The 12,070-nt window shown below is 45.5% G+C and overlaps 1 protein-coding gene across 4 annotated transcripts in view; it reads right to left on the reverse strand.

The window, feature by feature from the left end:
* The window catches only part of DPP9 (dipeptidyl peptidase 9), a 50,929-nt gene that overhangs the window by 10,019 nt on the left and 28,840 nt on the right, over window positions 1-12,070 (reverse strand). For 3 of the 4 annotated variants that reach the window (XR_011965572.1, XM_072601850.1, XM_072601849.1), the window contains exons 10-16: window positions 11,570-11,670; window positions 9,976-10,153; window positions 9,468-9,630; window positions 8,846-8,925; window positions 4,682-4,834; window positions 1,658-1,793; window positions 475-620 (exon numbers count right to left, since the gene is read on the reverse strand). Coding sequence is in view for 3 of the 4 variants with exons in the window: in XM_072601850.1 (XP_072457951.1) it covers window positions 475-620; window positions 1,658-1,793; window positions 4,682-4,834; window positions 8,846-8,925; window positions 9,468-9,630; window positions 9,976-10,153; window positions 11,570-11,670 (957 nt within the window). In the remaining variant the exon portion in view is untranslated. Of the gene's footprint in view, window positions 1-474; window positions 621-1,657; window positions 1,794-4,681; window positions 4,835-8,845; window positions 8,926-9,467; window positions 9,631-9,975; window positions 10,154-11,568; window positions 11,671-12,070 lie in introns of those variants that run through there. The other variant, XM_072601851.1, reaches the window with a different exon arrangement.

Here is a 12,070-nt window from a genome sequence, read left to right on the forward strand (position 1 = left end):
GAGCCTCTGCACAATGCCATTGCCAAGTCTGTACTCAAGTTTTTCAGCTTATTAGAGCTTACGTATTACATTCATTTACTGAATGATTTACTAAAATTGTCTTTCTTTGCTCAGATCTCACAAGGCCAGGACGCTTCTTCTCTAACACACTGAGGATCTATTATGGTTATTTGTGTACATGCCACATCCTTCCAGTGCTGCCCCCTTCAGAGGGCAGACTATAGGGACAAGGATCATATGTTATTAATTGCTGCCTCCTCCTTCCCTTGAGTCAAGCACCGGGCTCTGAATGAACTTGAATGTCCAATAAACGCTGCATCAGCGTTTGTAGAATTCAAATTCTCACTGGACAGGCCAACAATGCCCACCTTACTCTGTCTTCCTGGGAGGCCTGTGCTGCCACACAGCTCAATCCCAAGTGCAAGGAGAGGAAAACCAAGGAGGAAAGGGCCTGAGGTCCAGCTGTGCACTGACCTGAGGTCCTCCATATACAAAGAGCACCGTTGGATGCTTTTTTCCAGGCTGGACGTTGTGGGGTTTGTAGATCATGCCGTACAGCTCCACATCAGACTGCGTATGGAAGTGAAAGATTTCAGGAGGCACATAATCAGGGGGACAGCCTGGAAAGCACAGAGCCAGCAGCTCAGTGGTTACAGTTGGCCTCTGGGAATCACTGCCCAGAGCTCTGAGGACTAAAGCTGGGTAGCTTACCCTGTTCCACCCCTGCTAACTCCACACCATTCACTTTTGTATGCACAGAACTGCGAGTGGCCTTAGAACACAGAGCATGGAATAGCAGGGCAGGAAAGACTCTTAGAATATAGAATGTCAGAGCTAAAAGCAACTTTAAAGGACGGAGAACCTAGAACATCAGTCAAAGGGACCCACTGAGATCAGCTACTGTGACACTCTCATTTTACAGAGGAAAAAAATGAAGGGATCAGAGAGAGGAGAGAGGTCAGTGACAGGGTTGGGACTCAAACCCAGGTCACCCAGCTTTCAGCCTAGTGCTCTTGTCTATACTCACAGTATCCCTCTAGTGATCTAGATTACAGAGGTTATGAGAATGTCAGAACTGGGAGGGACCTCAAAGGTCATCTGCTCTACTTCCCTTCCTCCGTGACAGAAAGAAGGAACATGAAGCTCCAAGAAGTTATTTAGCCAAGTTCACATAGTCAGGACAGAGAGAGACCAAAGCCAAGAAGCCTAGGGCTTAGCACAGTACCTGGCATATAGTAGGCTCTAAGTAAATACTGATTGATTGACTGCCCAAGAAACCCAGATTTCTAGGCCAGGGTTCTTTCTACTACTCTGGGCTGCCTCTGACAGAGGTCAGAGATCAACAACTCACTTGCAACAGTGAAAGAGTCACAAAGTCCCTCCCTCCCTGAACCCTCAGGAGGCTAGAAGTTAGCATATAAGGAGCCAGAAGGAAGCAGCAGAACAACTGAGTCACAAAAGAGAAAAGGACCAGAGGAACCCCTATTGTCTAATCCCTAGTTGCAGAGGCCTTTGTTACTCTGCTTGACCTGCTGACCTGAGGGGCTGGGTGTCCTGGGGCCATTTCAGGGTGGGGGTGGGGGGTGCAGCAGGTCTCCCCACCATGAGGCCAGCCTCAGTGTTATCACAGCTAGAGTGGGAGCCTTCTGGTACTCACTGGCTGCCTCCATCATGCTGGCCCAGAACTTGGGCTGTCTGTGGAGTGGGTCATCTTCAGAACCGCTCAACTTGTACACATGCACGCAGGGTGGGGTGCTGACGTTGCTGTAGTGGCTGATGAACATGTCAAAATTCTACAGATCAGAAAGAGAACAAGGACCTGTTAAGGAGGCTAGCTTAGTGCTTCTCTCAGGAGGGCTCGAGGGCTCCTTCTAGAGGTAACAAGGTCTGGTGGGGGCGGGGGTGAGATGGGGTCAGAAGACCACTGTTCCAACTCCAGCTCTGCAGGAACTTGGATCAGTTCTTCCCCTCTTCCCTCCCTCAGTGCCTCTGTTTCCACCTCTACAAAATGAGAGGCTTGAACTAATCTCAGGGCATCCTCTAGCTCTTAATCTGATCAATGGCCACCATATGTCTTTAAAATCTCTCTCTCTCTACCTATGCTGAACAAAAGGAGAAATGTCCCATACTTATTATCAGTCACAATAGTAACAATAGCTTCTGTACCTAGAGCACTTTAAAGTTCACACAGTATTTTCCTCAAATTAACCCTGGGAGTGCAGGGAGTACAACTAGAAGCTATCTATATTCCAGAAATATGAAGGCCCAAGCTCAGCTGATGACCTAGTCAAGGTCACACAGCTAGGAAGGATTCAGTCAATAAGCATCTATTAAACACTTACTATGTGGCACACACATGGTTGCTAAGTGCTTCAAAACAGAAAAGCAAAGACACAATCTCTGCCCTCAAGGAGATGCCATTCTCATGGAGGAAGCAGCATGCACATAACTTCTATACATGACACACAGTATAAATGGGAGGTCATCTCAGAGGAAAGACGCTGCAAGGGGAAGGGGTAGGGTAGGGCCCCTAGGAAGGCCAGAGAGCAAAAGTGAGGAGGGAGACCATTCTAGGTCTAGGGGACAGCCAGGGCCTAGCGTTCCTAGATAGTTAACTAGGTGGGAGGGGACAAACTGTAAAGGGTTTTAAACATCTACCAGAGCATCTGATATTTGGTCCTGGAGACAATGTGGACTTTACTTAGTACAGTAGGAAATATGGTCAGATCTGTACTTAGGCTGCCAGTCAAGGATGCACTGGAGCAGGAAGAGAATTGAGGCAGGAAGGCCAATCAGATAGACCGCCTCAGAGGGTAGGTGTCAGAGGAGGAGGGCTCTCCCCACAGAGGGTGGGGGAGCATCTGGTGATGTTATGAATAAGGCCGAACACACTGGATACATGAAGTGAGTATCGGAGAGGAAAAAGGCAGACCCTGAGCCTGTGAGCCTGAGAGGCAGCAGCGGAGAGTTTAGGACAGGGAAGAATTTTGGGGGAAAAGATGAAGTCTGTTTTGGACATACTGAGTTTGAGGTGCGTATGAGAAATCTGGATAAAAACACCCCAAAGGAAACTGGTGATTGGACACTGGAGCTCAGGAGAGATGTCAGGACTGTATACATCAACCTAGGAATCACAGAGATGACAATCAAACCCACAGAATTGGATAAGATCAGGGAGAAAAAGGGAAGGACAGAGCCTAGGGGACAATGATAGTGGGAATGATTTGGATGAAGATCCAGTGAAGGAGATTGAGAAGGAATGTCCTCCATAAGAGGAGACTGAGGAGACAGCAAGGTCAAGAAACTGTAGAGAGAAAAGGGTATCAAGGAAAAGAAGGTGGTCAAAAGCTGCAGAAAGACAAGGATGATGACTGAGAAACAGCCATCAGATTTGGCAGTTACGAGTTCTCTGGTAACTTTGAAGAGAGCAGTTGAGAGAGAACCCAGGTCTCCTGACTCTTGGGTCTCACACTGCCTCCACGTCACCCATGGCTTGAGCACTGAGTCATAGGCTATAGCAGAAGCAAGCAAGTCTTAGAAGGATCCCGAGGTCCAGTCAGACCCTACTAGTGCTGACACAGAGTCTGAGAGGAGTGTCAGACTTGCTCCTCAAACCACCATGAACCTCTCGAGGACAGCAATGGTGTGTGGCTCAAAGAGTGAACACACATAGCACCTCACAGGAGGAGCCTTGGGGTGTTGTCCTGGCTGTACCATTAACTTGCTGTAAAACCCCAGACAAAGTGCTTATCTTCTTGGGCCTCACTACTGTCCTCATCAGTAAAATGTGGATAATGATCCCTGCCTCTATTACCCCACAGGGCTACTGCCAAGAATAACAAAGAAAGTATATGTAAAACACTCCACTATAATCTATTATTAAATATCCTATTGAGGTTTTAAAAGGAACACCTCAAATTGAACTCAGTATCCCTCTATTCATTCCAACTCCTCTTTAAAAAATTCCAATCAAATCAATCTTTTCACAATTACCAATATGAGTCTTTGCTGTCTTTTCCTGCTTGTCAATAGATGGTGAGCTCTTGTGGTTAGAGGATACTAAAGCCGGAGCCTTGGGTTCAATTCCCTCTGAGACTCTTCCAAAGTTAAGAACAAAAACTATACCCCTGCCAGAGAGGCAGCAGCACAGGCGAGTGAAGAGAAAACTGAATTTGGAATCCGAAGACCTGGGTTTGAATCCAGGTCTGCTGGCTACTGACTGTCTGTGGGACCTCAGGGAAATCACTCTCCACTCTGGGCGTCACTTTCCTTCTGTACAAAATGAGGTGGGGATTGGATGACCTTCAAGGTCCCTTCCAGCTCTAGGTCCTACAACCTATTGGTCCTAGAGGTGACAGTGAGAAAGTACAGATGGGACCTAACAGAAGTGTTCCTGCTGCTTCAAACGCAAGCCCAAATGCTTACCTGACTTGTGTGTATGTGCATGCGTGTATATGTGTATGTGTGCATGTGTGTATGTGCATGTGTATGCACGCATGCGTGTGTATGTGTGTGCGTATGCGCATGCCAACAGACACCATGCTTCAAGTTATCTTACAAAATACTAGGTAGCCCTGAGAAGGTAGTGACCACATCATGTGGGCTTGCCCAGAACATGCACTGTGAGCTGGAGCTGGGGCGCTGAGTGACAGGGGTCACTGGTTGGCTTGAACAGGCTGACCTGGCTCATGGAGCAGCTGTGTGAGAAGCCCGGTGTGGTAAGTCTCACAATCTCACCAGAAGACTCATAACTGACCACGTAGAGATGGTGCTCCAGCGGGGTGTCCTTGGTGGCCTGGAAATACACCAGCTTTGTCTCCTCATTCACCCAGATCTGCAATTAGAAAATGAATACCATTACCTCAGGAAAAGAGCAGCCCAGTTCCTGGTCCATGAACTCTCTTACCACCTGGTAAATTTCTCTCTGTTGCAAAGGCTACACTGGCAGGAGGTAGTCTACAAACTAAAACAGAATGGGCAATTCAACTCAGCAACCACTTATGAAACTCCTATTGTGTGTAGGGTGTTGAGGAGAGATACAAAACTAATGAATCTAGGTTAAGAAAGGAAGTTGACAAATAGGCAAAATCTTTGTATCAAATTTCTGAGATAAGAGTTTTATATTTAAGATATGGACAGCAAACAGATAGGCAGATATCTATATCTATTTATGTAACCAAAAGCCATCCTCCAAAAGATAAATGGACAAAGGACAAAAGGATACAAATATTTCCTTCTCAAACTATTAACAAACATATGAAAGAATTCTTCAATCACCAATAACAAGAGAAATACAATCAAAACAAGCTTGAAGTTTCAGCTCACACCCAGAAAACTGGCAGAGATGACAAGAGATGGGGACGGCCATGTTATGGAAAGGAAGACAAACTGGAGTGTTGCTGGTGGAGCTGGATAGGAATTAGTACAACCATTTTGCAAAATGATTTGGAATTATATAAAAAAGTGACTAATATAGACATACTCTTTGACGCAAAGACTTCACTACTGTGCATATGTGACCCAAGGAGAGGTCATTAATAAAAAAAAGGCCCCCAACTATACCAAGATACTTACTGCAGCACTTTTTGCTGTAGCAAAGAACTAGAAATAAAGCAGATGTCCATCAACTGGGGAATGGTTAAGCACATTGTGGCAAATTAATGTAATGAATATGATTGTACTGTATGAGTTACACACGCTTGTAATGTAGTGGGCAGTGGGCAGGGAAGGGTGTGTGTGTGGAGGAAGCTAGAATGCTGACCTAGCACTTTTCAAAGGATGCCTACCACAGGAACTCTCAGATCCCTTCTAACTGAGAGTCTAGAATGGACAGCAGGTTTATCAACATTTCTGCCCATGGTCAAAGACTAGCACCAAGGGTGAGAACAAGAGAGATTCCTAGGCAGGAAGGACTATGGGAAAAAGTCCCACTCAGAGGACATGCTTATGTGAATTCTGCGTCTGGTGCCTTGACATTTTCTAGTTGTGTGTTCATGGGGAAGTCACGTAACTTTCCTGATTCTCAGTTTCCCCATCTGTAAAACAAAGATAATATATTTCACTGCCTATCCAAGAGAGCTGTTATGAGGAAAGTATTTTGTAAACCTTAAAGTCTTACAGAAATGGGAGCTGTTATTAAGGACTGAGTCAATGACAAATGGCCAGTTTCTAATGAAGAGACAGTGATGGTTACTGAAGAAATGGGACAGCAGATTCTCAGAAAGGAAATTCAAAGGGTCAGCCAGATAGAACTCAAGGTCCAAGACGGGATGTTCTCAAGAGAACTCACTTTGAAAATGAGCCTTTAGCTGCCTTTGACTGAAAATCCCCCAGGTAGATGAGCACACCTGGGATGGGTAAATATGGGAAAGTAAGAAGTTTTAAAGCACATCTCTGATCTTTGAGGCTGGTGCGTAGGAATTGCAGTCACACCCTTCTGCAAGCATTTTGAGAGGCAGACACCCTTGACTGGAAGAAACAAGGACAGGACCTTGGGAAACCAAGCCGGTTGTATTCAGAAGAACAGACATAATGTCATCGTGACAATCTCTGAACGATGTCCAAAGCTTCCATTCCATCTTTTGAAAAAAACAGACTCTACCAAATTAGTCAAAAAATGGAAAGGGTCAGTCTCATTATTTTAGAAGAAAGAATGACAAGATGAATGGTGACCCTAGGAAAATCCAGGATGAGAATGGGAGTGGAAATCAGGCCACATGAGTGATAGCTAAAGAAAGCCCTGACATTTTAAGGTAGTACATGGCAACCATATCTGAAGACCTACCATGCAGAAGACTTGTTCAGCCTGACCTGAGAATGAAACTAAAGAGCAATGTGAGGGGACATTACAAAGAGGCAGACAGATATCCAACATGAAAAACAAAACAAACTTCCCAACAATTAAAGAAGTGAAACGGGCTGCCTCAGGATGCAGTGACTGGAACTTAAGTGGAAAATGAATGACCAGTCATAGCACAAGTGGTAGAAGGGATTTCTGTCAGGGGAGGTGGGCTGAACTAAATGCTCTTTGAGGTTCCTTCCCATTCTAACTTTCTGGGGTTCAGTGGCTTTAGGTCTGATTCAGTGTGGCAATGCAGATGCTCCAAATAAAGTGGATAAAGGCATGTTCATCAAATGTGCAGATGTCACAAAGGTGGGAGGGATGAGGATCCAAAGAACACTAGGACAAAACTAAAATGAAGGAAGCATAGCTAGGCAGCATCTGGAAAAAGAGTTTGGGAGGCTTTAGTGGAAAAATTAAGTTCTGTAAGAATCAACAGTGTGACACAACAGCCCAAAAGGCAAACATATCCTTGGACTGCACTCAAAGCAGCAAGCCATCCAGGAAACACAGGGAAGCAACAGATGGCTCTTCCCTAACTGGACCACATCTGGATGGGTACACACAGCTTAGGAGGATGCTGATCAGTTTCCAGGGGAAAGAAACTAGGATGGTGAAGGGCTCTGAGTCCATGTTCTATGGCAACTGGTTAAAGGAACCATACTGTCATCTGTGACACTCCTCTGACACTGCCACCACTCTGGTGCAGGCCTCATCTCTTCACAACTGACCTATTGCCAAAGTCTACTGGGAAGGGGAGGGGGTCTGCCTGCCCCAAGTCTCTCCTCACTCCACTCCATCTTCCATTCAGCTATTAAACCAATTTTTCTCATGTGCAGGTCTAACTATGTTACTTCTGTATTCAACAAACTTCAAAGACTCCCTATCACTTACTTGACCAAATATCAAATGTTCTGGCATTTAAAGTCCTTCACACCCTTTGTAGTCCTCTCATACCTTGCTTCCCCTCCCCGACACTTCGTGATCCAGGGGCACTGGCCTCCCCTGACTCCATGCTTTCTTTCTTGCTGGCTATTCCCTCTGCCTGGAATCCTGCCCCATCAGCTACTCAAGTCCCAACTAAAGCTTCACCTTCATAGGAAGTCTTTCCCAAAGTCCCTTAATACTGATGGCCTTTTCTCCGTCAATTATCTCTAATTTATCCTGAATCTGGCTTGTCTGTACATAGTTGTTTGCATGCCATCTCTCCCCCTTTAGGATGGAAAGTTCCTTGAGAGCAGGGACTATCTTTTGCCTTTCTCCACATCCTCAGTGTGCAGGACAGTTTCTAGCATACAGTAGGTGCTTAATAAGTATTTGTTGACTGACTAAACCAAAGATGTTAAGCCCAAAGGAGAGGAGACTGGGGTGGGGGATGGGGAAAAGGGGAAGGACAACAGCCTTCTTTAAGTATTTGAAGGGTTACCAAGTGGGAGAAGGATTAGGCTGGTTCTTCTGGGCCCCAGTGGCCCTTAGTGATCTACAGCAGCAATGATGGGAAGATGCCAAGAGGTCATAGGCTGCATGTAGGAGGAACTTTCTAAACAACTCCAATGGTCCCTAAGCAGAAGGGGCTGCCTCAGGAGAAGGGTCTGGAGGAACACGTTTGGTGTGGTGTGCCTCTAACAACTTCAGTGAAGTAATGGTTTCAGATGACTCAGACTGACTGATCTCCCACAGAGAAAACTATGTCACAGCAGCAGATGACCCTTCTAAGAGCTGCACCTCATCTGCACTTCCAACCAAGCCCAGATCTGGCAGGTCCATCTTCTCACCCCAAGTAGGATGAATGAGATCAGCAAGGGCATGGCTCACATAAGCAGCCAATCCCTCCTCCTTAGGCTGAAGATGAAGAAATATGCTTCTCCAGGTCACAGTACAAAGAACAAGGAGACAAGAAGTAATGTGACTTCCCAAAAGAGGTCTGAGGCAGACAGGGAAGATGAAGGCCATACACAGAAGGGATGAGGCAGGGAACCTACGGGGAAAAAAGGGCTCTGGTACCTTGGATCCGTGCCTTGCCAAAACCTCCCATTCACCACTGGTCAAGGCAATCTCCTCTTTGATGGGGCACTTAAAGTCATCTGGAAGACAGGAAAGAGACAAGTCAATGGGAGAACCCAGACCTATGGCAGCACTCTGAAGACTGAGTCATTGGCAAGAGTCTGGGAATCTTTTCTGGGGAGCCGGTGCGGGAGGAAGAGTAATGCAGAAGCAAGGAGAAGCTGTCTCCTCAGATATAACCAACTGTTTTCTGTAATGCTCCTCCTAATCTGCCCTGAGGGGCAGTTTTTGTGTTCAAGAAGCACTGCACTTGGACTCAGGAGAATCTGGGCTGACCAGAGCAAGTTATTTTATTTTGGTTTTCTCATCTTTTCAATGGGGAAAACACTTGCCTCTTACCTACCTCCTAGGACTGTTGCGAGGAAAGAACTTTGTAAACCTTAAAGTGCTTCAGAAATATGGGATGTTACTACAATTACCATCCTCTTCTCAACTAGAGTTCTGAAGACTGGGACTTGGTCTTCTTTGGGTCTGTTCTCACTGCCTCCAGCATCAAGTATGGGGCATAAGGCAGGAAGGGTCACTCAATGGACACTGAATGAATGCATAAAATATCTCTCACCTTCACCAGAAATGAAAGGCTGGGTCCAGTCATAGCCATTTGGTTTTAGCACTGCAGTGACTTTGTACAGGTGGCAAAAGCCCGTTTTGCATTCATTGGCTCGAAGAAAACAAATCTCTTCATCTCCCTCCAATTGGGGAAAAGGATAGAAAATATCATGAACCTACCAAGGAAAAGAAGCAAAAAAGGGCATAAGAAAGATCAGTGGCTCGAAGACCTGGGTGAAAGAAACCCTACTAAAGGCAGAACAAACAGAGACATCTGAAACTCAAGGTCACCCAGGGAAATCAGGGAATTGCTCTGACAGGGCATGGGCCTATACCCTCGGCCCTCTCTCGGAGCATAAATGCCTCCTCTCCTCAGCCAAGAATTAGGAGCTGGAACTAGAAGTGGGGTCAATATGAGTCTGCCTGCATTCAAGCTGCTCAGCTGGGAGGAAAAGAACAGGGCCCGTGGGGAAAAGGCCTGGGGCATCTGAGGGAGACAACAGCACTCCCTTGGTCCTTACATTTATCCACACATCTGTAACCTCTTCATACACGACATATGGTTGGACGTTTTCAGGAACGGCTTTGGCAAATTCAAGGCGCTGTTCCTCACTCTCTGGGACAGGGATGAAGAGGGCTGGGGGAAGGAGAACCAGCTGGAGCCGTTGCTGAGGCCTGTCCAGGAACATGGCCCAGGCACTAGGAAGCAAAAGCAGACAAGCTTTTTGTAAGACTTAAAGACCACAAAAGTGTGGGCTGTCCTTCTAGTTATCTTACTCCTATGAAGGTGGTGGGGGACAACAGTACAACAGCACAGTGTTCTGGAAAGGGCACTGGATTTAGAACTGGAAACACAGAGTTCAAAGCCCAGTTTACTTCTTGCTACTTATGCAATCTCAGGCAAAGCTTGCCCTCTGGGCCTCAAGTTAGTCTCCTCAACTGTAAGATGATGGAGGTTGGACCAGATGGCTCTAAGGTTCATTCTCGTTCTACATCCTACAATCTTCTAATAGAAAATCTGAATGCTCATTCCTTTCCTCAAACAACAGCATTATCATGGGATATCTGCTACTATGTCAGGACTTTCTCTAGTTGGCCCTTCTCTATTTGGCATCACAAATGATAAAAGTCCCTATCAATATAAAACCTTATACAAATATAAGGGATTATTATAAAAATTCTACTTTGTGATCAGAATCCTGATTTCCAATCTCTCCTTTGCATGTTTCAACTGTCACAATCCAGCGTCTGTCTCCTCATCCCTAACATATTGGTCCAAACAAAGCTCATCCTTGAACAGAAGCCATACTCCAAAAATGAGATCTCTTTAGAAAGATATAGGTAACACATTTAAAAAATTATTATTCCAAAATACACATATGTTTTTATATGTGGGTTTGTTTTTGATTTTTTTTTTTTATTATGAAAGCTGGAGAGTTGAGAAGAAGATGGTAAGAAAAGTCCCTGCAAGGAGGCAGTGTCAGCAAATTCAGAATGGAAGTCATTCCATTGGAGGAAAAAAAGAAGCCAGTGGGGGCAGACCGTCAATTCCACACCTGATTCCTACTCACCACTGGAGGGAGAGACTGGGTAGACAAAGGCTATTTGGAGTTGGCTTATGGGCTATATCCAAGTTTTACACAAGTCAGATTAGGGAAGAAGAAGGGCCTGTATTTGAGTTATCAGTATCACCAACAAGGCTATCTGTCATGATTATGTATCTTTAGGATTCGAACTAGGCTTTGTTTCTTCTGATGGACTCAAGCAAGAATCTGCAAGCCATCCTTGTTCTGAAGAGTTTAACCTAGCCAGAACTTGTACTGTAGGAAACCAGTCTACCAGCCCTGGCTTTTGCAGAGCTGGTCCAAATCTTTACTATAACCTCTCAGATATCAGGGGTTATAGGAAGAGTCAAGGCAACTGAGGTCTATAGTCCCAACTTTCCCACTTACAAGTCATGTGACTCACAGTGAGGCAGCTAACCCCAGCTCCCTCATCTATAAAATGGGACTAATATTCAAAGTAAAAGATGATAACAGTTATGATATAAATATAAGAGATAACGAGCAGTGACTTGTTCTGGGACCCAAAGAGGCTAAAGAAAAACCTATGTACTATTTGCCATCTCGCGTCCATCCAGCCCTGGCGATGTACTCCGCTGCAGGGAAGAGCGTGCTGAACGGCTGTACCAACTCCTTGTCCTGAGCACAAACCATCTAGACCAAAACAAAACATCAGGTTACATGGTGTTCCAGCCAATCTTCCCCTAAGGAGACTACAGATCATGGGTTTAAAGATGGAAAGGGCCCTGGAAGCCATTCAGTCCAACCCCTTATTTAACAGAGGAAAAAACAGAGGCTCAGAGAGGCTACATCACTTAGCCCAGGTCAGTGAGGGAGGGGCAGAAGCCAATGTTTTCCCCTCTGTACAGTGCTGCCTCTTACTAGGAGCACATGCACTACAACAAAGGCTACAAGGATTAAGGAAAGGTTCTACATTTTGGTTTTTCAAAATCTACTGTATAAGTCCAGGGAAGAAACAGGTAGATAAGGTCCTCTAAAAACAATTATGGGTATGAGACAAGTGTGAAATGATTCTTTTATTAAGTTATCACAC

The sequence above is a fragment of the Notamacropus eugenii genome, chromosome 4, assembly GCF_028372415.1.
Source record: "Notamacropus eugenii isolate mMacEug1 chromosome 4, mMacEug1.pri_v2, whole genome shotgun sequence".
In the NCBI taxonomy this organism is placed as follows: domain Eukaryota; kingdom Metazoa; phylum Chordata; class Mammalia; order Diprotodontia; family Macropodidae; genus Notamacropus; species Notamacropus eugenii.